The 26869-nt window shown below is 34.4% G+C and overlaps 1 protein-coding gene across 7 annotated transcripts in view; it reads left to right on the forward strand.

Annotated features, from left to right (window-relative positions):
- MEMO1 (mediator of cell motility 1) overlaps positions 1-26869 on the forward strand; it is a 134917-nt gene that overhangs the window by 78869 nt on the left and 29179 nt on the right. For 5 of the 7 annotated variants that reach the window (XR_014254110.1, XM_082427006.1, XM_082427002.1 and 2 more), the window contains 3 exons: positions 8921-8989; positions 16007-16119; positions 18402-18513. The exons of 1 other annotated variant lie outside the window; for it this stretch is intronic. Coding sequence is in view for 5 of the 6 variants with exons in the window: in XM_082427006.1 (XP_082283132.1) it covers positions 8921-8989; positions 16007-16119; positions 18402-18513 (294 nt within the window). In the remaining variant the exon portion in view is untranslated. The remainder of the gene's footprint in view (positions 1-8920; positions 8990-16006; positions 16120-18401; positions 18514-26869) is intronic. One more of the 7 variants, XM_082427004.1, reaches the window with a different exon arrangement.

Below are 26869 nucleotides of genomic sequence, written 5' to 3' on the forward strand. Positions count from 1 at the left end.
CATTTAGATTTGATGGAGAAATCAAAAGCTTTACATACAAGCAAAAGCTAAGAGAATTCAGCACCACCAAACCAGCTCTACAACAAATGCTAAAGGAACTTCTCTAAGTGGGAAACACAAGAGAAGAAAAGGACCTACAAAAACAAACCCAGGGGCTTCCCTGGTGGCGCAGTGGTTGAGAATCTGCCTGCCAATGCAGGGGACACGGGTTCGAGCCCTGGTCTGGGAAGATCCCACATGCCACGGAGCAACTGGGCCCGTGAGCCACAATTACTGAGCCTGCGCCTCTGGAGCCTGTGCTCCGCAACAAGAGAGGCCGCGACAGTGAGAGGCCCGCGCACCGCGATGAAGAGTGGCCCCCGCTCGCCGCAACTAGAGAAAGCCCTTGCACAGAAATGAAGACCCAACACATACCAAAAATAAAAATAAATTAAAAAAACTGGAAACTTAGTTCTAGAAAAAAAAAGAATGCTCATAATTAAAAAAAAAAAAAAACAAACCCAAAACAATTAAGAAAATGGTCATAGGAACATACATATCGATAATTACCTTAACTGTGAATGGATTAAATGCTCCATCCAAAAGACACAGGCCGGTTGAATGGATACAAAAACAAGACCCGTATATATGCTGTCTACAAGAGACCCACTTCAGACCTAGGGACACATACAGACTGAAAGTGAGGGGATGGCGAAAGATATTCCATGCAAATGGAAATCAAAAGAAAGCTGGAGTAGCAGTACTCACATCAGATAAAATAAACTTTAAAATAAAGAATGTTACAAGAGACAAGGAAGGACACTACATAATGATCAAGGAATCAATCCAAGAAGAAGATATAACAGTTATAAATATATATTCACCCAACATAGAGGCACCTCAATACATAAGGCAACTGCTAACAGCTATAAAAGAGGAAATAGACAGTAACACAATAATAGTGGGGGACTTTTAACACCTCACTTACACCAGTGGACAGATCATCCAGACAGAAAATTAATAAGGAAACACAAGCTTTAAATGACACAACAGACCAGATACATTTAATTGATATTTATAGGACATTCCATCCAAAAACAGCAGATGACACTTTCTTCTCAAGTGCGCACAGATCATTCTCCAGGATAGATCACATCTTGGGTCACAAATCAAGCCTTGGAAAATTTAAGAAAACGGAAATCATATCAAGCATCTTTTCCGACCAGAACGCTATGAGATTAGAAATAAATTACAGGGAAAAAAACATAAAAAAGACATACACATGGAGGCTAAACAGTACGTTACTAAATAACCAAGAGATCACTGAAGAAATCAAAGAGAAAATCAAAAAATACCTAGAGACAAATGACAATGAAAACATGACAATCCAAAACCTATGGGACGCAGCAAAAGCAGTTCGAAGAGGGAAGTTTATAGCTATACAAGCCTACCTAAAGAAACAAGAAAAATCTCAAGTAAACAATCTAACCTTACACCTAAAGGAACTAGAGAAAGAAGAACAAACAAAACCCAAAGTTAGTAGAAGGAAAGAAATCATAAAGATCAGAGCAGAAATAAATGAAATAGAAACAAAGAAAACAATAGCAAAGATCAATAAAACTAAAAGCTGGTTCTTTGAGAAGATAAACAAAATTGATAAGCCATTAGCCAGACTCATCAAGAAAAAGAGGGAGAGGACTCAAATCAATAAAATTAGAAATGAAAAAGGAGAAGTCACAACAGACACCGTAGAAATACAAAGCATCCTAAGAGACTACTACAAGCAACTCTATGCCAATAAATGGACAACCTGGAAGAAATGGACAAATTCTTAGAAAGGTATAACCTTCCAAGACTGAACCAGGAAGAAACAGAAAATATGAACAGACCAATCACAAGTAATGAAATTGAAACTGTGACTAAAAATCTTCCAAGAAACAAAAGTCCAGGACCAGATGGTTTCATAGGTGAATTCTATCAAACATTTAGAGAAGAGCTAACACCCATCCTTCTCAAACTCTTCCAAAAAATTGCAGAGGAAGGAACACTCCCAAACTCATTCTATGAGGCCACCATCACCCTGATACCAAAACCAGACAAAGATACTAGAAAAAAAGAAAATTACAGACCAATATCACTGATGAATATAGATGCAAAAATCCTCAACAAAATACTAGCAAGCAGAATCCAACAACACATTAAGAGGATCATACACCACGATCAAGTGAGATTTATCCCAGGGATGCAAGGATTCTTCAATATATGCAAATCAATCAATGTGATACACCATATTAACAAATTGAAGAATAAAAACCACATGATCATCTCAATAGATGCAGAAAAATCTTTTGACAAAATTCAACACCCATTTATGATAAAAACTCTCCAGAGAGTGGGCATAGAGGGAACCTACCTCAACATAATAAAGGCAATATATGACAAACCCACAGCCAACATCATTTTCAACGGTGAAAAACTGAAAGCATTTCCCCTAAGATCAGGAACAAGACAAGGATGTCCACTCTCGCCACTATTATTCAACATAGTTTTGGAAGTCCTAGCCACGGCAATCAGAGAAGAAAAAGAAATAAAAGGAATACAAATTGGAAAAGAAGAAGTAAAACTGTCTCTGTTTGCAGATGACATGATACTATACATAGATAATCCAAAAGATGCCACCAGAAAACTACTAGAGCTAATCAATGAATTTGGTAAAGTTGCAGGATACAAAATTAATGCACAGAAATCTCTTGCATTCCTATACACTAATGATGAAAAATCTGAAAGAGAAATTATGGAAACACTCCCATTTACCATTGCAACAAAAAGAATAAAATATCTAGGAATAAATCTACCTAGGGAGACAAAAGACCTGTATGCAGAAAACTGTAAGACACTGATGAAAGAAATTAAAGATGATACCAACAGATGGAGAGATATACTAAGTTCTTGGATTGGAAGAATCAATATTGTGAAAATGACTATACTACCCAAAGCAATCTACAGATTCAATGCAATCCCTATCAAATTACCAATGGCGTTTTTTACAGAACTAGAACAAATCATCTTAAAATTTGTATGGAGACACAAAAGACCCCAAATAGCCAAAGCAGTCTTGAGGGAAAAACACGGAGCTGGAGGAATCAGACTCCATGACTTCAGACTATACTACAAAGCTACAGTAATGAAGACAATATGGTACTGGCACAAAAACAGAAACATAGATCAATGGAACAAGATAGAAAACCCAGAGATAAACCCATGCACCTATTGTCAACTAATCTATGACAAAGGAGGCCAAGATATACAATGGAGAAAAGACAGTCTCTTCAATAAGTGGTGCTGGGAAAACTGGACAGCTACATGTAAAAGAATGAAATTAGAATACCCCTAACACCATATACAAAAATAAACTCAAAATGGATTCAAGACCTAAATGTAAGACCAGACACTATAAAACTGTTACAGGAAAACATAGGAATAACACTCTTTGACATAAATCACAGCAAGATCTTTTTTGATCCACCTCCTAAAGCAATGGAAATAAAAACAAAAATAAACAAATGGGACCTAATGAAACTTCAAAGCTTTTTTGCACAGCAAAGGAAACCATAAACAAGACCAAAAGACCACCCTCAGAATGGGAGAAAATATTTGCAAACGAATGAATGGACAAAGGATTAATCTCAAAAATATATAAACAGTTCATGCAGCTCAATGTTAAAAAAACTAACAACCCAATCCAAAAATGGGCAGAAGACCTAAATAGACATTTCTCCAAAGAAGACATACAGATGACCAAGAGGCACTTGAAAAGCTGCTCAACATCACTAATTATTAGAGAAATGCAGATCAAAACTACAGTGAGGTATCACCTCACACTGGGTAGAATGGGTATCCCTCAGAAAATCTACAAACAACAAATGCTGGAGAGGCTGTGGAGAAAAGGGAACCGTCTTGCAATGTTGGTGGGTATGTAAGTTGATACAGCCACTATGGAGAACAGTATGGAGGTTCCTTAAAAAAGTAAAAATAAAATTACCATATGACCCAGCAATCCCACTACTGGGCATATACCCAGAGAAAACCATAATTGAAAAACTCACATGCACCCCAATGTTCATTGCAGCACTGTTTACAGTAGCCAAGTCATTGGGAGCAACATAAATGCGTATCGACAGCCAAATGGATAAAGAAGATGTGGTACATATATACAATGGAATATTACTCAGTCAGGAAAAGGAATGAAATTGGGTCATTTGTAGAAACGTGGATGGACCTAGATACTGTCATACAGAGTGAAGTCAGAAAGAGAAAAAGAAATATCGTATATTAACGCATATTTGTGTAATATAGAAAAATGGTATAGATGAACTGGTTTGCAAGGCAGAGATAGAGACAGAGATGTAGAGAACAGATGTATGGACACCATGGGGGGAAAGCGGGGGTGGGGTGGTGGTGGTGGTGGGATGAATTGGGAGATTGCGATTGACATATATACACTAAGATGTATAAAATAAATAGCTAATAAGAACCTGCTGTATAAAATAAATAAATAAATAAAATTTTAAAAAAGGTAAAAGAATCTTCCTCTCCTTTTGCCACTATGTTGTCTTTAGGTCAAGCAGACTTTTAAACCTTCAGCTTCAAAAAGGACTGAAACCATGAAATCTAAGTTCTTGTTATGAAACAAGTTTACCTTAGTTAATCGTGTTTTCAAAACTATCATCCTTGCTTGTAGTCTTACAGGATATATGATTCTGTAAGTATTTTCCAGTTGTTAGGCTTGTTGCTTTTCCTACTCCATGGACTCCTTCCCTTCTTCCTTGAACTATGTAAAGGTCTCTTACGGTGCTTAAGAATGGGTTCTGGAGCTCTACTGCCTGGCTTTATATCCTGGAGTGCCACTTACTATCTGTTATGACCTTGAGCAAGTTTCTTAACCTTTCTGCTTTAGTTTCTTCATCTATAAAATGAAAAGAATAATAATTCCTATTTCATAGAGTTGTTAGGATTAAAAGTAATGCTTTGAGTTACGTAGAAGAGTGCCTGAGATGCAGTAAGCACTCATTTATCACCATCATGATAACTGTCCTCTTCTTCCTCCTCCTACTTGGTCACTAAGATATGTCACTGTTTCCTTCTAGACCCTAGAGCATTGATTTCTCATTTCCCACTGGCACTGACACCATTCTAGACCTAGACCATGATATTACTACCTCACGCCACAGTTTCCAAGAGAGCTTCATGTAACTCCTCTTGCCTCTAACACGTCCTTTGTGCTTGTGTTTTTCAGTACATGATAACAGTTTCATATTGTCACTCCCCTGTTCCAAGAGCATACAGCAGTTTTTCAGTAACTTGTTTTATCAAGCCCAGACTCCTCTGTCTGACTCTGGCTTAACATTACTCTCTTGTTCCATTCAGGCCAATTTCATATTTTCTCATTTACATCATACACTTGGACATTTGCTCATGTTTTTCCTTCAGGCTTTATTCCCTTCATGCCCTTACCCTTCTACTTACTATTTCTTTCCTACCTGTACTTCAAGAATCTAACGTTTCTAAGAAGCCTTTCTGGCATTTAAGAACTGAGCTTGGGTAGGAACAGCGTTGGTAAAACTGGGAGAGACTCAGAGTACAAAGACAGGTTGATTTAGAGATCGGAGTATAGATCGGGGTTCAGGGCCTTTAAATTCAAGAAGAGTAAGGATTGAGAAGTGGAGGGATGTGAAGTGAGTGACAGCTGAGAGCAAAGCAGTGTTGAAAATCTGAATGTCATTCAGGTTTGTGACAGACCAGGGCGGATCCAGATGGATCAGATGGTTTTTAAGGTCTGCATGGGCAGGCAAGATAGTGCATATCTGAACTGACAGGAGCCAGTGATGTTCAGATGAGGAACAGGTATTAAGTATCTGAAGTAGTTGGTATTGGCATCTTGGGGACTGGAAGATTGGGGACATAACTGGTTAAAATAGAGCCCCTGGTTAGCCTAGAATATCAAGATCAGTACAGGATGACAGCAAAACTGAATTTGCTGAGCCACAGAACAACTTGTATTACCTTCTGGCTAAGATTAGAGTGGGTTGTGAGAATATTGCTATATTCAGGCAACTTGATAGGCTCCCTTGACAGAGGTGTAAGGATGGAGTGACTACCATTAATCTGACCAATAAAGCCTCAGTGATTTCAGTGTGCCTAGCATATGTCCCATATTACTTTACTCCTAATTAAGGACCCTACTATCTTGTATGGTTGTGATTGACTTATGTGAATCTCTTTTTCTGTGTCTATATCAGATGAGTATCATTTTTAAAATAGAGCTTTACTGGGGTGTGATTAACATTCAGCTGCATATAAAGTATGCAGTTTGATAAGTTTGAAATATGTATACACCTGTGAAATCATTACCACAATTAAGATAATGAACATATTCATCATCTTCAGAAGTTTCCTTGTGCCCTTCTTTCCCTCTCTGCCCTTCTCCCACCCTCTCACATCCACTGATTTACTTTCTGTCACTATAGATTAGTTCTTATTTTCTAATTATTTATTTGGAATTATTTATTTTTATTTTTAATTGAAGTAGAGTTGATTTACAATGTTGTGCCAGTCTCCTGTACAGCAAGTGACTCAGTTTTATACATACATATTCTTTAAAAAATTTTTTTATTGTAGAAGTATTTAAATGGAATCATATGGTAGGAACTCTTTTTGTCTGGCTTCTCTCACTCAGCATATTTATTTTTTTACCATAATTATTTTGAATGTGTCAATAGTTCATTCCTTTCTATTGCTGAAGAGTTATTTCATTGTGTGGATATACTTTAATTTGTTTATCCATTCACCTTTTGAGGGACATTTGGCTCTTTCCGTTTTTGGCTCTTGCAAATAAAAATGGGATGAATATTTGTGTACAAATCTTTGTGTGCACATAATGCTTAAATATATATATATATATATATATATATTTTTTTTTAGGAGTGGAATAGCTGGCAGGAGTTTTATGGCAGAAGTATGTTTAGCTTTTTTTTTTTTTTTTTTTTAAAGAAATTGCCAAACCATTTTCCAAAGTAGTTGTACCATTTTACATTTCCTACAGACTGAGTTTCAGTTCTATATCCTTGCCACATTTGGTATGGTCACTCATTTTCATTTTAGCTTATTCTAGTGGGTGTTTAGTGGTAGCTCATTGTGGTTTTAATTTGCCTCTCCTTAATGACTAACTGATGTAGAGCCTTCTTTTGTGTGTCTTTTGCCATCCCAGTGTATTTTTTGATGAAAGTATCTGTTTACATCTTTTCCTATTTAAAAATTAAAAAAAATTGTAGTAACATAAAATCTACCATCTTAACTACTTTTAACCATTTATATAGTAGTGTTAAGTGCATTCACATTGTTGTGCAACCAATCTTCAGAATTCTTTTTGTCTTGTAAAACAGTTACCTATATTTTTTAAAGTGTTAGGTTGTTTTGAAATTTCTTTATATATTCAGATATAAATCCTTTATCAGATATATGCTTTTTCTTTATATATTTAGATATAAATCCTTTGTCAGATATATGCTTTACAAATATTTTCTCCCAGTCTGTGTTTTGTCTTTTCAGTTTACTGTGCATCTTGAGATTGTCCATGATGGGAATGATTTACTCCACATTAATAGACAGATTGCTATAAATCAGGACTTTATTTTTTGTTGATTGTCTATACTCAAGAAAAGTAATGGGGAAAGGTTAATAAGGCAGATGAAACTTAAAATTATGTTATGTCTGTAACCTTTACACTGTGACAAGCACAAAAAAATGAGGAAAGAAATATGCTTTCCAGTATTTGAAAAACTATTGTCTAATAAGCAAAGAAGTCATTCAAGTCGTTGTTGAATGAGTGAAATTCAGACATATGTCTTCATTATTTCACTCTTGTCATTTGCAGCCATTGCTTGGCTGTGGGTTAAAGAGTTCAGCTACCATCAGTGAAAGCATTCTGGGACAATCAATTGCCTAAGCTGAATTTGCAGTAAAGAGTATTTTGTATTTTTTCATTGTTTGTCAGTTGTGTGATATGTCTCTCTTTATTTCAGTAAAATTTATAATAAGCTTATGTACATATGTATACAGTTTTTTCCTGCAGAGCCATTTGTTAAACATTTACTGGCCGTACACTAAATAGTAAGCATTAAGGGAAATATTTCTAGACCCCCATAGCTTGAGTCAAGAAAGAAAAATGAAGTTCTGAAACAAAGTCATTGTACGGGTGATCAGAGAACCGATGTAAAGCTGAGACCAGAGGAGGAAAAGGATGGGATGAGCAGTAGGGAGAGAAAATGAAAGGCATAATACACAGAAGGTCAGGTCAATTCTCCTACCACTAAAGACACAGAGGGACGTGAGTTGTTTCTTGTAGATTATTTGTTTTGCTCTGATTTGACTTGGTCTTATCATTTTTATGTATGTAATAGTCTGTTAATGGTGTTGAAGAGGAATGTTAAGAGCTCATATATTATTAATGTTACATTAGCAACTTCAAATAAGCCTTGAATATTTCCAAATATAATTTTCCTTCAGACCAAATACTTTTTAACATTTAAAATTGGAACACAGGGGGCCTTCCCTGGCGGTCCAGTGGTTAAGACTCCATGCTTCCACTGCAGGGGGCATGGGTTTGATCCCTGGTTGGTGAACTAAGATCCCGCATGCTGTGCAGCATGGCCCCCCCCAAAAATAAATAAATAAATAAAATAAAATAACAATGGAACACAGAACAATGATGTGTTCCCTGTTATCTTCTAGAAGTTGCATCATTATCTATCAATACATTGCTTTTTAATCTGTACGCATAATGTTTACCATAATTATTAGATTTCTTTCAAAAGTTTTTTTTTTCCCCGAATAACTTGATTTTGAATCTGATGATTAAGTTAAACATTTTTTTGTTTTGTAGCCATGCAGGGTATACGTACTGTGGGTCTTGTGCTGCTCATGCTTACAAACAAGTGGATCCATCTATTACGTAAGTAATATAGTTAGATACCATTTTGATTAGGTGGCTGGGAATTATATCATAATTGCTTTGTCACTGAAGTAATTTGTTTTACATACTTATTATATTCTTGATTTCATTAAGAATTTGACTTTATAAATTTGATTATACCTTATATAGGTTATGAGAAACTTTAATACTATTTTTCATTATCTGAACATTTAGTTTCTACCTTCCTTTTGTTTGGTAAAGTGTTTAGTTCTGGAAGTGTTAGACGGTTAATACAGTATTGTGATTTATATGAAATATATATTTGGTCATTTAGATGACCAAAATATATTTCACATCTATATTTAGTCTTTTTCCACAGTTACTGGCTCACAGCTCCCAAAACCCTTGGAATTTCCTAAGTGGTGAGAATGGCAAAGGTGTCTCTTGTATGTTAATAAGGTGACGTTCAGACCCCACCTAAGCATGGGGCTGGTTGCCAGGATAACCAACCTTGTGTTTAGAGGGTTGGAATTTTCATTCCCACTCCCTGACCTCCCCTGGGGAGGGGAGAGAGCCTGGAGGTTGAATCAGTCGCCATCATGACTATGTAATAAAGCCCCCGTAAAAACCCAAAGGGACAGGGTTCGGAGAGCTTCCAGGTTGGTGAACACGTGGAGATTTGGGGAGAGTGGCCCGCCTGGAGAGGGCATGGAAGGTCCTGGCTCTTTCCCCTTGCCTTGCCCTATGCACCTCTTCCATCTGGCTGTTGCTAAGTTATATCTTTTTATAATGAACTGGTGACCTAGTAAGTGAAATATTTCTCTGAGTTTTGTGAGCCACTCTAGCAAATTAAACCTCTGATTTTTAACCGGTCTGTCAGAAGTACAGGTAACAACCTGGACTTATGATTGGCCTCTGAATTGAAATTCAAGGAGGTGGTTGTTGGAATCGCCAATCTGTAACTGGTTGGTCAGAAGCACAAGTGACAACCTGGGCTTGCGACTGGCATCTGAGATGGGGGATGGGTGTGGGTGTGGGGACGTTTTTGTAGGACTGAACCCGTAACCTGTGGAATCTGATGCTATCTCAAGGTAGATAGTGTCAGAATTGAGTGTGCCCCCTCTTCCACTCACATGAATGCACACAGTGGAATTGGGTCCAGGAACATTAACAGTTAAATATTTTGGTTTTTAAAATTTTCTTTGAAAACCTGGAGATGAATACGTTTAAGAAAAATTCAAAGGCCTTTGTTCTATTTTAATCACTTTATAATTGAAAATTCTTTATTGTACGTGTTAGGTTGTGTTTAATGAATGAAGAATAATTTCTCATTGACAGGATAAGGTACCTGAGTTATTTTAGAATCTGACAATGAATTTAATATGGTTTTTGAAGTATATTAGCTCTTAATAATTTAATGACAGCTCTGAAATTAGCTTAAAAAAATCTTTCTGTCAAATTGAGACTGAGTCGTATACTACTTTCTAAAATGAGAAATTTGTGAACTTTAAAAGCTTAGTATACCACTCTCTAAAATAAGAAACTTGTGAAATTTCAAAAGTTTCTGCTGGAATTAGCCACCCAAATTACTTAATTTGCTGACCAACATTTTATTTAAATAGTTAATTCACTACATGTGAACCAGTCTCAGGTTCTAGTCTATATTGCCAGTTGTACATACACTGTGTGAATAGGTGAAACTGATCATTTTAATTCTGTCAAATGTTGATTCTTAGGTTAGACCCGTACTAGTAGAGATGAAGTATAATCATTCAGAAGTAACTCACAACAGCCATGAGTTTAAAAAGAAAATCTCACCCACAGCCTACTCCTTTATGCGCAATTAGTTCAAATTGTTAAAGCAAAAAAGCTGCTCTCTTTTGTTTTTATGTAGTATGCTCTGCACATTTTATCGAAAATTATTTTTTAGTAAGTTTTTAATAATTAATAAAATGATAATATTGCCAGATTGATGAGGTTTTGGTTAGCTCCGCCTCCTTTATGATGTTTTGATGCACATCTTTAACAAATATTTCATAATACATATTTAATGTATAATTTTAACTTGTTTCATGAATAAGAGTAAAATAGAAATTAGATTGTAAAACTTTTCAGAAGCTTCCTTTATTTGACCCTGGGCCTTTAAACCAGCCATAATCAAGGCTAGTTTATATAACAGCCTTTTCCAAACCTTTTTCTATTTGGCAGAACTTTTATTGATGATGATATGTGCTAAAACGGTACCCCTGAATTAAATTTGGCCTAGGAATATATAGAGCCTATATTGATATAAGTGGAAATTGTGTGTTAAATAAGTTGATGGACAGTGAGAATGGAAAGGAAAAAAATAATAAGGGAAGAGAGTCAAGGACTAAGAAGGTGACGATAAAGGAGATCAGTAAAAAGAAATGCGAATGATGGATGATGATGTGATCAGTTTATTTTTATAATTAGTATATAGTAATTGAATTCTGAATAAATAAGTGTGAAGGTCTCAGTGTTAAAAATAATCATGGACAGTCTTGTTGTATTCTCTTGGAAGTGGCCCTCCCTGAGATTTGCAATATCTTCATAGTTCTTTAAGAAAATAGAGAAAACATCCTTTTGGGAATAATAAGTATAAGAAAAAATAACAGTCCAAGAGAGAAGGATAAATTTGATACGACTAGCTTCCATTCTTCTTTCCCTTTCCCATTCTCTACATGTCAACCAGGATCATCTTTTGTCCTTAAAGTTTGAATGGATCTTTTACCTTTGCATGATTTTGTAACATCTTGCATGAACATTTGGAAAATATTTGTTCATTGAGTCATGCAGATCTTTCAAATGTTGACATTTCATCATATGATGTAAAAAAAAAATCACATTTGTTAATATCACCATCAATTTCATGAGAAAAATTTTTAATTATTGGGAAGCTTTTTGCAAAAGTCTAATTTTCACTTAAAAGTTTCAATTTTATCATTGGCAACAAATACGTCAAATATTTTCTTTGAAGTGTCAGGCTCATTTTGTTCATTTTCTAAAAAATTTCTGCCGGATACCTAAGTTGGAATAACCACAATTTGTCTACAGTCATTTTTTGAAGTAAAAATTGTGTTCCGTGGAAAAAAGTCTACTTCAGCTCATAACTCAAAATCACACAGATGCTTTTTCCTTGAGACATACTTCTATATGCAGTAGAAGTGCTTTATGTGTTTATCACCACAAATTGAATGCATTTTGTCATACACAATATTTTTATAAAACTGTACTCGAAGTTCAAGATTTAATGAAATTAAATGAAACTGGCTTTAAAAAAAATACAGCATGGGTGAAGGTGAAGAATACATGACTACTAGTACATTTTGATTCCGTTACCTTGATTGTAGCCAGCAGTATACGCAGTCTTACTTTTGTACTACAAGTGCAAATGTTAACATGTTGAAAAGGCAAATAACTTCTTTGTATTATTATGAAAATAGTTTTGATTTTGTGGACTCCTTGAAAGGTTCTTGTGAATTCACAGTTCACACTTTGAGAACTGCTGTGATTCAGGGTGATTGGATTTATATTGTGAATAAGGTATTGGAGAAGGCATCTCTGGGGAAATGATTTTTAAGCCAAGCAAAAGAAACAATTACACGTGAAGAAGTTTTGAAATAGGCAAAGGTATTCTTGTCATCAAGGAACTGCAAGACCAGTGTGCATAAAGTACTGAGATCCAAGGGGGGAAGAATAACACAAGAAGGGGCCAGTTGATATGAGACTTTAGAACCCATTTTAAGGATTTTGTATTTTATCCTCTGACCAAGAAAAGCCATTGAAAGACTTTTTAAGCAGGGAAGTGATATGATCTGATTCATGTTTTAGAAAGAGTACTCAGGCTGTTTAAGGAATTTTAAAAATTATACATTTAATTAAGTTCTCTCCCATATTTAGAGTTGCAAAGTGTTTTCCTATTACTAAAACTTTAATTAAAAACCGGAACTCAGGGTGTTACTTAGATAGTAACTTGATTTTGATTCATATCTTTCAGAAAACCTTGCAGGGCAGAAAAAGAATGCCAAAAGGAATCTTCTTTGGGGCCACATGACATTTTATTCTTTAGTTAAAATATCTCCACTTAACCATGAAACACTTTAAAAAAATTACTTGTGTTCCATTATTTAGTATAAGTGGTTGAATATTTATGAGAACAGACACTCAGGTAACTCATGTGTTAGGTGTACAGACTATACTCCTCGTAGTAAGTAACTCCACGAATGTGGATTCTCTGGAGGTATTATTATATGTGAACTACATTTATTTCTGAAAGAATGCCTACTGATTTTTTTCTATTTTTTTTTATATTAAAGGTTTCTTTTACATGTATGGCAACAGTGATTATATGCCAATATTTAAAATTTACTCTTTGAAGACAAAGAACTTTGTAATTAATTAAAGGGGGCAAAAGTGGCATTACTTCCAATGCCTATATTACATTTCTCTCCAAAATATTTGTATGGTCTTGGTGTTTAGGGATCTAGCAATCTAGGGGGAAAAAATGCATTATCTTTTATTTACACTATTAATTGTCTTATAGCATATAGCTAACACAGAGACTCATTCTGAGATTACTACTTGTTCAATATCCAGTTTCTTTTTTCATCTTTTCATTGATACCTAGCCTTTTTTGGTTTGTTTTTGGGTATATCACTTTTAAGGGTTTTATATTGATGGGACCTAAATCTCTTTTTTCCTATTATCTCTCTTAACTAAATGTGGAACTTCACTATGTTGCTTTTGGATGAGTTTCAACCTTTGGGTACACAGTTGGATAATCCAGACTGATGGGACCTCTTTTCCCCACCAGACTTTATCTTTTCCCCACCAGACTTTATCTTTTCATCTAGGTTGGGTCTGACAAAAAGGCAAGCAAGATGAATAGTCACATATTAGAGGAGGCAGTTAGGCTTTCGAAGCTGAGCTCGGGTCTTTATTTCTGGAGTAACGCTCATCTTTTAGCCACTGTTAGAAGAACCTTGTTACACTTACCTATGAAATATATCTATGCCTAGATTGATTTTTAAAAGTCATTTCATATTTTAATTATATATTCTGAATTTCCCAGGAGTGTTCTGATTTTAAATATTCTCTCTCTCTCTCTCTTCATAGAAATACATTCCTCAATCATAAAAATGCTTTTTTTTCTTACTTGATTCTTGATTCATATAATACCTATCCTTAAACAAGTTTCCTAAGCACTGAGATTTACCATTTTCTATGTCCCTCATTAAACTTTAATTTAAAAAATGTGGTGATATTTATGTGCTGTTAAGATACGAGAACATAGTGGTATCTTTTGTTCATTTAGGAATCTATAGATCTGATTTTTTTTTTCTTAAATGGTTATTGAGTTGATCATAGAGATGATGACAAGAAGTGAGTATTAGCAGGGGAGGCGAGGAAAGGGATTATGTTTCTGACTAGAAATGGCCTGTGAGTAAAGTCTTACATGTGGACTCTGAGTGACATCTTGAGGATTGCAACATCTTCAGGAGATTTTGGGACTAAACTGAGAATCACCTTGTCCTTATCCACATCTTTCTTATCCACCCCTTCCCCCCAACACCCCATATAGCAAGTAAGATATAGCTGACAATAGGTTAATTTTCTTAGCTGTAATAGAATTCTGTCAAAATAAATATATTGCTAAAGCACACATTCCTTGGCCTGCAAGTTTTTGATGTGAAAGAGATATAGCTCTGTGTCTCAGTCTTTGTGTTTTTGTCCATTAGATGAGCAATGAGTAGCACTTAATTTTCTAGGTATATAGCTTACATATATTCCTTTTTTTCTTATAGTTTTGGTTCTTTTGTGTCTGTAACTTGTGTGTGTGTGTGTGTGTGTGTGGTGGGGAAAGTTTAGTACATATGAATCTGGGAGAAACAGCGAAAATGGAGAGTTTGGAATTTAGATTGTAGAGATGTTTGAGATAAAATGAGAATAAGTTAATTTTACTCTTGATGTTAAGATAAAAGGATTGTAAAGATTTAAGCTACAGTTTAGCCCAGTTCTTTTCTTTAGCCTACAGTGCAAATAACACATAATTAAGTTTCTTTGTTTTTGAGAATGACTTCTACTTGAATGGGAACTGAGAAAGCTTATTACACAGAGTTCTTCTCAACAAGATGCCTTTTTTCTCTGCCATGGAAGAAATGTGGAAATAGCTTTAACAGAATGCTTCTTTGTAATGATATTTTGGATCTTTAGAATTTATACTTTTATGTATTTTTATTAATGTTGTAGGCAAGTTTAGAATTTGTTATTTTGAGATTTTATTTAATAGCTGAAATGTTTAAAATTCAATTAATACAGCTATTGAAAACCTTATGTATCCTAGCCATGTGATACAGAGGTGATTTTAAGCATAGTCGGTTGGTTTACTGTAGATAATCAGTAACTAGTATTCCCGGGTGTTAAATATGGTTCTTTTAAAGACCTTCCAACAAAAAGATAGAGATAAGGAATTGAACTTAATTAACTGAGGAGCTAGTCATTGGTAGGAACATTAGTTTGCTAGTGCTGCCATAACAAACTACCATAAACTAGGTGACTGAAACAACAGAAATTTATTTTCTCACAGTTCCAGATGCTGGAAAAGTCCAAGATGAAGGTTTGGCAGGGTTGGTTTCTTCTTAGGTTTCTTCCTTGGCTTGCAGATGACTGTCTTCCTGATGCCTCTTCACATGGTTGATCACCTCTCTGTACATGTGCACCCCTGGTGTCTCTTCCTCTTCTTATAAGGACACCAGTCATATTGAATTCAGGCCTCACGCTAATGACCTCATTTTAACTTAATCACCTCTTTAAAGACCTTATCTCCAAATAGCTTCCATCTTGAGGTACAGGGCTTGAGACTTCAACGTATGATTTCAAGAGAACACAGTTTAGCACATAACATTAGGTAATGAACTCAATCAAGGAAAACAATATTACATGTAATTTTTAAAAATTACTTGTTTTTTCCTTTTTATTTAATAAAGTTTGTGTAGAAGTGCAATTGTTCTGTGTTTTTTATTGTATACCTCCTAGCCGGAGAATTTTCATCCTTGGGCCTTCTCATCATGTGCCCCTTTCTCGATGTGCACTTTCCAGTGTGGATATATATAGGACACCTCTGTATGACCTTCGTATTGACCAAAAGAGTAAGTATATAGAAATTTTATAGCTTGTAAACAGCTGAAGTTTTTACAAATAGGAATTATAAGTTAATTTACAATTAAAAGTATGAATATCATAGTAATATTTGAATTGTAAAAATAAAATTTGTTATAACTAATCTGCAAAAAACAAAAACTAAGAAAGAAAATCTTCCATATGCCTAAAAGACAACTACAGTTTTTCTGCCAGCCACAAAAATCTGTCAGATCTGCTAGTCTTTGGAGTGTAGTGGTTACATTTATAATCAGGGAAGTACCATGTACTCATTGTACCGTGAGACAAGGAATTGGTACCCACAACAACTTGTTGAAACATTTTGGGCATGTTAGTCTTCCTCTGTGTATAACAGTTCCCTCACCATAAATGGTAATGGTGATAATGACTTTATATCCTCATATATGATTTTTATGGGAAAAAAATTGAGACCGTAGTTGTGAAACTCTGCAAGAAGGGTGCCACATAAATCTTAAGTGCATTTTATTTTTAAGACATATCTATTATTTTGATTTTTAAACAGAATTCTAGAAATCACAGTTTTTATTTAATCATGTCTCATTTTGTACATAATTTAAAAAATACCAAACAATACAGAGACTACTATAACAAATACTCATGTACTTATCATCCACACTTGACTCAGAATTTCCCCTCATCTGAACTCAATTTGCATTTCCAAAAGTAACCGCATTCATGAACTTGGTGTGTATCCTTCCAGTTCATCAAATTATATTTTAAGTACGTTGAGTGTTTTTATTGTTTCAAGAAATTTTGCAACAAATTCTTCTGTAGAATGAAGGAAGCAATTTGCAGAGGAAATGATCACCTCTTTTTCTTTAATTTTTAGGCCTAAATTTTCATAATTTGGGGTTTTAAGTATTATAGAGTATTAGCAATTTGTTGTTAGGCTATAGCTTATTAATGAAACTGGAATATTACTAGCCTTACTCCCTGGAATGGTTTTAGGGTACACATTTTTCAAATATTTAAAATGCTTTTAAAATTTTTATTTTTTTCTTCCAGTTCTATTGAGATATAGTTGACATACAGCACTACATAAGTTTAAGTTATACAACATAGTGATTTGACTTTACGTACGTCATGAAATGATAAGTTTAGCGAATATCCATCATCTCATATAGATACAGAATTAAAGAAATAGAAAAAAATATTTTTTTCCCTTGTGATGCGAACTCTTAGGATTTACTCTCAACAACTTGTATATAACATACAGCAGTGTTTATTATATTTATCATGTTGTACATTACATCCCTAGTACTTACTTATCTTATTACTGGAAGTTTGTACCTTTTTACGACCTTCATTCCAATTCCCCTTTCCTCCGGGACACGCTTTATTTTTAAAACCTTGTTGGGGCATTCTGAAAATTTTGGTTTTGGATAGACTGGCAATGAGGAATGGAGGATTTTTAATCAGGTATAATTTTATAGAAAAAAAAGTCATACCGTTATTTGTTCATTTCTTTGATATTGGTAAACCCATTTAAGGATGTAGTTATAAAAATGCTAGTTTTGTTCAATGATAAAATAAAAATATTCTTATATCTTTTTTTACATATTTCATCATTTTCTTGCTATATATTGATAATATCTAGTTTTAAGTGTAATTCATCAGAAGGATCTGAATTACTAAATCATTTAAAAATTTTAAGATTATTTAAGGCATGGTACTGTGGTAAATTTATATTCCAGTCTATACCACGAGCTTAATTTTTAATGTTGAGGAAAATAGCATTCTCAGTAGGAATTTTCTTTTCTTATCTTAGTATGACAGGAACCTGAGGTGTAAAACAATAAGTCTGTACATTGTATTAAAAAACAAAGCAAAACTCAAAAACTATATTATTAACCTCATGAGTAAGTAGACCAGGGGATTTTTCCATATTTCAGTAAGATTTCTAATCAACTGTTCTTGTTAGTATCTACTGATTGAATAAGGTCAAGGATAAGCTTAGACTCAGAGGTGATTTTAGATATAATGAAAGGAACTGATGAAAAATTTAAATTATTATTTTTTATGTAACTATGTAACATAAGAAAGTGCTGAATAAATCATTACGTGTCTTACTGTTTTGTCTGGTATGTAAGAAGCTAGTTGTTTTTTCCTTTTTTTTAGACTAAAAATGGAGAATATTATATGGTGCTTTTTGTCTCTTGCCAAAGCATGTAGTTTTGTGTTACTGGATAGAGTCTCACAGGGTAAGGATATACATTAATATATTTGTTTTACTATATTTTGAAATCTCTAGTTTACGGAGAACTGTGGAAGACAGGAATGTTTGAACGAATGTCTCTGCAGACAGATGAAGATGAACACAGTATTGAAATGCATTTGCCTTATACAGCTAAAGCCATGGAAAGGTATATTAATTAATATAAGAAATCCCAGAGAAATCATGGATATTAATTTCTTTGGAATTATTTTAACTAGGGTGAGATAATCATTAGGGTAAAGAGATTTTAAAATTTTTGTTGAAATGAAATAAAAATTTGGGATTAGATTTTCTGAATGTGGATTGAAGTTGGTTTTGAGTAGTTTGCCTATGAAGGCTTAACGTGTAAAGTGACATGGTTGTCTTATTAGGTAGAAATATTAAAAGAAAAAAACAACAACAACCCGTGTGTGTGTGTTTGTGTGTATTGATTTGCCTGTTATCTTATTCATTATACATTCATTTATCTCAGAGTAACAATTACATTCTTTCATGTTACAGTGCTATAAGTAAGTAATCATAAAATTTTAGATTTGGAAGTAACTTTGGAGGTAATTTATTTCAGCCTTAATCAAAGTACATGAATCTCTATTATAAAAGAGATTATTGTATAATAATATATAATAATTATCTAAATATAATATAGATCTGTTATAAAAGAGATCTCTTTTATAAAAAGTGCTTGACAGATTCTTATTTGGTACCTGCTAAAAGGTCTTCTAGTGATAGGGTGTTCACTAGACTATAAGTAGAGTGAAGACAGGGACAATATCTATTTTGTTTTCCACTTAATACCCCAGTGCCTAGCACAACGCCTGTCACGTAATAGTCAATTTATTTTGGTAAAATGAAAGAATTGTTTTAAGAGCTTTCTTTCTTCTTTTAGGGCAGTATTCAAATTAGGAAGTTTTCCTTTTATAGGTCACATTTCTCTAATTTTTTCAACCATTTCCTTTATATGGACTTAATATTCCATATGTAGTTTGACCAGTTCTAAATATGGTGAGATTATTTCTTCTCTGGTCCTCATTACTGTATTCTCTTAGGAAAATAAGTAGTGCATTATAGGTTTTCAGTAAATATTTGTTAATTAAATGCATTAATGTAGTCTGAGATTATCTAAGCAGTTATTATGCTGATATGGCTTACCTTACTATTGTCTGATATACTTGTGGTCAGCTCAAACCCCAAGGCTTTTTTATACTGTTAAGCTGGATTATTTCTCCTTTTGTACTTTTGTGGTTGATTTCTTTTTAACCCTAAATGTGTTTGTCTCTTCAGTTACTTCTGTTTAATTTTTCCATGTTGCTTTTATTCCATTATTGCAGTTTTGGGGGTTATTTCCACTCTTAATTCTGTTATCAAAGTATTATTTACTTCTCTCAGTCTTATGTTATCCACATCTTTTCACAGTGATAACTATGAGGAATTACATAAACCTGAAGAAGTTAAATTATAAGCAGTATAATTTTAGGTTAATTGTTTTAATACATTCTAATTCTTTAGAAGTTATTAAACCAATATAGGCTGTTTAATTTTTGGAATCCTAGTGTAATCAGAACATCCCATTCTTCAACTACATAGGACAGTAGAAAACTTTTGTTATTTGCTGAAATGTTTGCATATTTTGTCATGAGAAAATATATTTTAGACTTAGTAAATTTCAATACAATAGGACCAATAAACTGCCAACAGTATCCTTAAGGAAGCTTTAATAAAATAACATTTTTGTTGTTATTTCAAAAGTAAAACAGGCATAATGTGGAAATTTAGGAAAATAGAAATTTGAAACCAGTGAACAAAATTTTTGTTCATAATTTCCTATTAAATAGTGTTAAATAACCACTTTTAAGTATATCACTTCTCAAGAAAACCTTCCCTACATCTCAGATTACATTAGGATTCCTAATACTGACTCTTAGAAAGTACCCAGTACTTTTCCTTTGTAGTCTTTGCTGCACTCACTGCCTGTATCAGTCATTCATTACTGAGTAACAAATTGCCTCAAAGCTTAGTGACTTAAAATCATAACTATTTTATTGCTCACAATTTTTGGATCAGGAGTTTAAGTAGGGAATACCTTGCTCTGGTCCACAAGATACTGACTGAGATAGCTGGAGTGGGCCTTGAGGATCCAAGATGGCCTTAGTGCTGGCTTTTACTTGAGACACCTCATCTGTTCTCTAGATGGCCTGTTTGTTTACCAACCAGGGCTTTTCTATTTTCTTGGTTTCTCTCTAGAAGGATAGTCTGGATTTCTTTACATGGTGATTCTGGATAACAAGAGAACAAAACCAGAAGTTTCTTGGCCCATTAAGGCCTAGGCCTGAAACTACATAGTATCATTTCAACTGCTTTTTGTTTTTCAAAGGAGAAATAGATGCCACCTCTTGATAGGAGGAGTAGCATATGTGTACAGGAGTAGGAGGAATTGTTGGCAGCCATCTTTGCAGATGGACTACCGCAATTCTTCCTCTGGTGGACAATCCCCATTTCTCCAACATGGAGGACACCCCCAGCTCTCCTAAGATGCCCAGAAATCTCATCCAGTTATGACCTCAGGTTCAAAGTCCATTATCTTATGATCTGTGTTAGGTTGGGATATGGATGAGGCTCCTTGGGTGTAGCTCTTTCTGATTTGGATACCTGTGAACTAAGAAGGCAAGTCTCCCTCTCACCCTCCCAATACACTCAATGTACAGTTTTGAGACAAGGACAGTAAAGCACAATAGTTACTTCCGTTGCAGAGTGAAAGAATGGGAAGCATGTAGTAGTCTCTGGTCCAAAGCAATTCTGAACTCTAACCAGGAAATAGAAAATATCCTTGATTATGGCTTGGTTCTGTCTTCTGATAGTGGCTTCATAATTCATTACAGATGGTTCCTGACTTATGATGGTTCCACTTAAGATTTTTTGGCTTTTTGATGGTGTGAAAGTGATACACATTAAGTAGAAACTGTACTTCGAATTTTGAATTTTGATCTTTTCCCAGGCTAGCAATGTGTATGCTTACTCTCTCATGTTTCTGGGCAGTGGCAGTGAGTCGCAGCACCCAGGCAGCCTCGTGATCACGAGAGTGAACAACCAGTACACTTAAAATCCTCTTTACCAAGACAACCATTCTGTTTTTCGTTTTCAGTACAGTATTCAATAAATTACATGGGAGATTCAACACTTTATTATGAAAAGGCTTCGTGTTAGATGATTTGCCCAACAGTAGACTAATGTAAATGTTCTAAGCACATTTAATGTATGCTAGGCTAAGCTATGATGTTTAGTAGGTTAGGTGTATTAAATGTATTTTCAACTGACAATGGGTTTATTGAGACTTAACCCCATTGTAAGCTGAGGAAGACTTGTATTGTTCTTAGCTCTTGACTGGATCCTTTCGGCTCTTGGCTCTCCTCTCTGAGTCATTTTTACTTTTCCATAAGAAATGGGCCTTGTTTGCATCTAAGTAGCAGTTTTAGTCTGCTTCATGTATGTGACAGTTTAAGACCCTAAAGGCCTCTTTTCATTTGGAACAGTGTTTTGATTTGTTTTTTAGTACCAACTGGTTGAACTCCATTAAACACTTTGTGGGTTTTCTATACATCAGATTATAAGTGCATTCCATTAGACAAAAGTCGCATCCACAGTTCTGTCTGAGACAGGATTCTTACTACTTTGGATCTCAAGTTAGGGGCCTGGAGTTTCTTAGAAGCCCTTTTACCTGCCTGAGAGAGTATACAAGCACTGTCTGTCTTAAGTCTTCCTGAGGTCCTAATACATTTTACAGATGCGTTTTGATTTGATGCCTCTGAGCCCATGTTCTTGGAAGCACTGTGGATTTGATCTTTGTCCTTATGCTGTTTCTTTGACAGTCTTTTGCTATCTATAGAGGCTAGCGATGAGAAACAGTTATTTTCCAACCAAGCAACTCCTGTTTGGAAATATTTCTTTTAAATTCTGCTTATAATTCTTCAGCTCATGTTTTTCTTCTTGTACCTTCTCATACTTGGCTATAAAGAAGCCATTGACACTTTGAATATTTTGTCTGGAAATCTTCTTAGCTAGATCTGTGGATTCACTATGTGTATTTTTAATCTTCTAAGTTATGTCATATGACAGTTATGCTAATTGTTCTCCCAGTAAATAATATGGATAACCCTATTTCTAGCCTCCTATAGCAGTGTCCTTACTGCTCGTCCAGTTTCTAGGCTCCTTGTTGCCCTTTCAACTTCCACCTATCTCTGTGTCCGCAAAGCCAATATTACATTTTTTAGGTTTCTCTTACAGTAATACACTTTCCAGGTACCATTTTTTGATCTCAGTTATCTATTGCAGCATGGCATATCACCTTAAAGTACCTTTTTTTTTTTTTTTTGCTTATGATTCTTTGGGCTAGAAATTTGGTCAGGGATGAGTGGCGACCAGTCATCTCTGTTTTATCTGCTGCCAGTTGAGACAGGTTGACTTAGGCTAGATGTTCCAAGGTGCTCTCACTTTCTGTTTGGGGCTGTGATTCAGGTTGTCTGCGGGGCACCTTAGTTCTCATCTGGGTGCTATCTCCACTTGTTACTCTTCCTTCAGGGCCTGTCTCTACACATGGTTTCCCTTTCCTGCTGGACTATCCTGAAGTACATGGCAGTTCAGGGTAACAAGAAAGCAAGTAGAAACTTCTAGGCCTCTTAATATTTAGGCTCGGAACTGGCACAGTATCACTTATGTTGCATTCTACTTGGCAAAGTAAGTTGGAAGGCTAGGTTCAAAGGGAAGGAGAAATTGGCTCTATACCTAATGGGAGGAGTGGCATGAGCATTCAGAAGTGGGAGGAATTTTGGTGATTATATTTGTAGACAACCTACCACAGTAGCACTGGAGTTAAATAGCTCTTTATCTCCCTTCTCTGGTACTTACCTAACCTATTCCCTACTCCAGGGCAGCTAGTCTACCCTGTATCTTCTGTACCCATCTCAGTACCTGGTACACAAAAGGATCTCAATAATTAATTGTTGAATAAATTAATAACAATCTATTTTTAATACTTTTATTAAATATTTTTCCAAAAATGAGATCAGATTTTTTTTATTAACTGCTTTTCATATCATGAACCTATTTCCATGTCATTTTTTTAACTCCTTTTTATTGGGTATACATAGGACTTTCTAGTATACGTCTCTGTAATACTTCAATTGATCATTTAATTTTAAAACTTTTCCCTCATTTTTCACTACTATAAAAATTATTACAGGTTAAACAATTAAATATCTAAGATATTATTTATAATTCTCTGTTATTTTAAACAGATTTTAAAATGATATTCATTAGAGGTTATAGAGGAGAAAACATAAAATGACCCATAATCCCCTTGCTCAGTTAATTCTGTTGACATTTAAAAAATGGATGTACATGGTTTAAAAGTGTAAACAACATCAAGAAGTACAAAATGAGCAGTGAAAGCCTCTTTGCTTCTCCTCAACCAGTGTTTACTGACAGTAAAAATTATTATAGATATGCCAACATATATGTATGCATATATGTTTGTGTATATACAATATATGTATAAGATTTATACATACACATGGTTTTGTGAAAATTAAAACATGTAAATAGGAGATGATATCTTAAGTATTTTATTCTGATCCTTTTTCCATATATTATCTTTACGATTGAAATTCATAGTTTTTAGTATTGCATATAATTGCATTTGAGAGAGTTAAGTTCGGATATGTAGAAATCGTCTATCTTGCAAAAAACTGTTCACTCTTAAAATTAACAACATGATCCCACCTCTTCTTTTTCTTTGCATTTTACTCTGGTCAGTTATCTTTCCCCCCCTTTTATTCCTTTCTCTATATCATTCCCATTTACTCTATTTACAGTTTATAAATTTTTAATTGATTTCTGGGGTAATTTACATACTGTAAAATATGCTCTTTATGGCATAGAAGTCTATGAATATTGATAAATGCAGAGTTGTAAATATTCACCACCGTCAAGATATAGAACAATTCCTTTGCCCTAATTTCAATGCTTTTTTTGTTCAGAAAAATGTGCAAAGTAAGTAGAGTTCTTTAGTAACTTTCAAAGTGTTTGAGAAATATGACCCTATAAAAATGTTCATGTTCACTGTAAAAATATCATTATTATCTTTTTAGCCATATAATGCTTTTTGTTACTACTAATATTTTGGAACATGGACAACTTGAAAGCACAGTACCGTGTATTTAAATCTGTTTCATCTTATGTTTTAGGTTCTAGCCAATCTTAGAAATTCACCATGGTTAGGATTTGGTAACTTAGTACTTATACCATTATATATATTTAGAAAATCTTGATTTTGTATAGTTTATCCAGATTGTTAAACCTAATTCTTGTAATTCTTGTGTTTATTTGTATTAATTATATTTTTGGGTTCCCTGAGTGAGAATACTGTCAGATACCTTGTATGGTATTAATTACTATTAACTAAACATTTTTTCTATTTGTAACATCTTATACTAGTATAATACATTTGTGATAATTGATGAACCAATATTGATACATGATTATTAACTGAAGTTCATAGTTTAATTAGGGTTCATTCTTTGTGTTATATAGTTTATTGGTTTTGCCAAGTGCCTCATGTCATGTATCTACCATTATAGTACCAGTTAAAATAGTTTTACTGCCCTAAAAAATCCCCCGTGCTTTACCTATTCGTCTTCTCCCCCCTCTCTACCTCCTTCCAACCCCTGGTAACTGCTGATCTTTTTACTGTCTTCATAGTCATATAGTTTCTAGAATATCATGTAGTTGGAATCATGCAGTATGTAGCCTTTTCAGGTTGGCTTCTTTAACTTAGCAATATATTTTCAAGATTCCTTAATGTCTTTTTACGGCTTGGTAGCTTATTTTTCTTTATGTTGAATAATAGTCCGTTTTATGGGTGTATCACAGTGTATCCATTCACCTATTAAGAGATTATTGATATACTTGGATTAATATCTGTTATATTTGTTACCATTTTCTGTTCATTGCCCTTGTTCTTTATTTCTTTTTTGTCTTCCCCTCTTTTTCTTCTTGCTCAGGTTTTAATTGAGCATTTAATATGAGTTCATTTTCTTTTCTCTCTTTGTATATTGATTATACTTCTTTTTACTTTGTTTAGTGGTTGCTTTAAAGTTTGCAACATACATTTGCAACTGATGCAAGTGTACTTTCAAGTAACACTGTACTGATTCATGTAGTGCAAGTATCTTATAACAGAGTTTCCCGATTTCTCCTTCCTGTCCCTTATAACATTGTTATCATTCATAATAAGCTATAATTACCAAACACATTATTGCTATAATTATTTTGAACAATTGTTATCTGTTAGATCTATTAAGATAAGAAAAATAAAATGAAATAAATGAAAGATGTTATTTTACATTCTTTTATCCCTCTCTAATGTGCTTCCTTTCTTTTATGTCACTATGAGTTTATGACCTATATCATTTTCCTTGTCTCAGAAGGACTTTTTAGCAGTTTATAGCTCTGATTTTATTTTATTTATTTTAAAATATTTATTTATTTATTTGGCTGTATTGGGTCTTAGTAGTGGCGCGCGGGTTCTTCTCTAGATGTGGCGCGTGGGCTCCAGAGCACACGGGCTCAGTAGTGCGGCGCTCAGGTTTAGTTGCCCCGCAGCATGTGGGATCTTAGTTCCCCAACCAGGGATCGAACCCACTTCCCCTGCATTGGAAGGCGGATTCTTAACCACTGGACCACCAGGGAAGTCCGTGATTTTATTATTTAAAACTTGCTATTTTGGGTTGGAAAAAGGATTTCTTTTCCTTTACCTTTGTCACCTTCACAGGAATACACAAGAGACTCCTTTTCCAATGTTTCTGTTAATCGCAGATTAAGAATAATGTATTTTATTCATGGGGAGTAATTAAGTAGGCTAGTAAACAAAACTCATTTTGGCCCATAATCGTAACTGCCCCCCCTCTTCAGTTTTACTAGTTATTGATGTAAAGATTTGATTGTTTTTAAGATGACATTTACTCTCAAAATTTAAAAATTTTGGTTAATCTGCATTTTTCCGGTATTAGTAGAGTTGCCTAATTGTGCAACGAATGATAGGTGATACAAAATAAGTTAATATTGTGTGTTTCCTCAGCATATAGTCTAGGAGAGATAACTGTATATAAATAAATGTAATATAATTCAAAATGTAATAAGTACGATTGAAGAGTTTATAGGAACAGAAAAGGGGGATGTAGGTGATAGCTGAGTTAGGGGGGCACAGAAGGCTTTGTAGAGAAGGTGATATTTGAGTGGACTTTGAGGATGGCTATAATTTTCACAGAATGGGGCAGAATTTTTGAGGGAAAGGGAGTACTGTAAATACAAAGTATAGGAGTAAGAAAGCCCAGGGCTTATTTTAAGAACAGAAAATTATTCGACTTAGCTTGCAGGAGTTGCAGAAGGCCGAGCTAGTAACTGAGGTCTGTCTGTAGATGTTTTTTGTTTGGCCTGCATAGTTAGAAAAAGTT

Source organism: Balaenoptera physalus (genome assembly GCF_965194825.1).
Source record: "Balaenoptera physalus genome assembly, chromosome: 15".
Taxonomy (NCBI): Eukaryota; Metazoa; Chordata; class Mammalia; order Artiodactyla; family Balaenopteridae; genus Balaenoptera; species Balaenoptera physalus.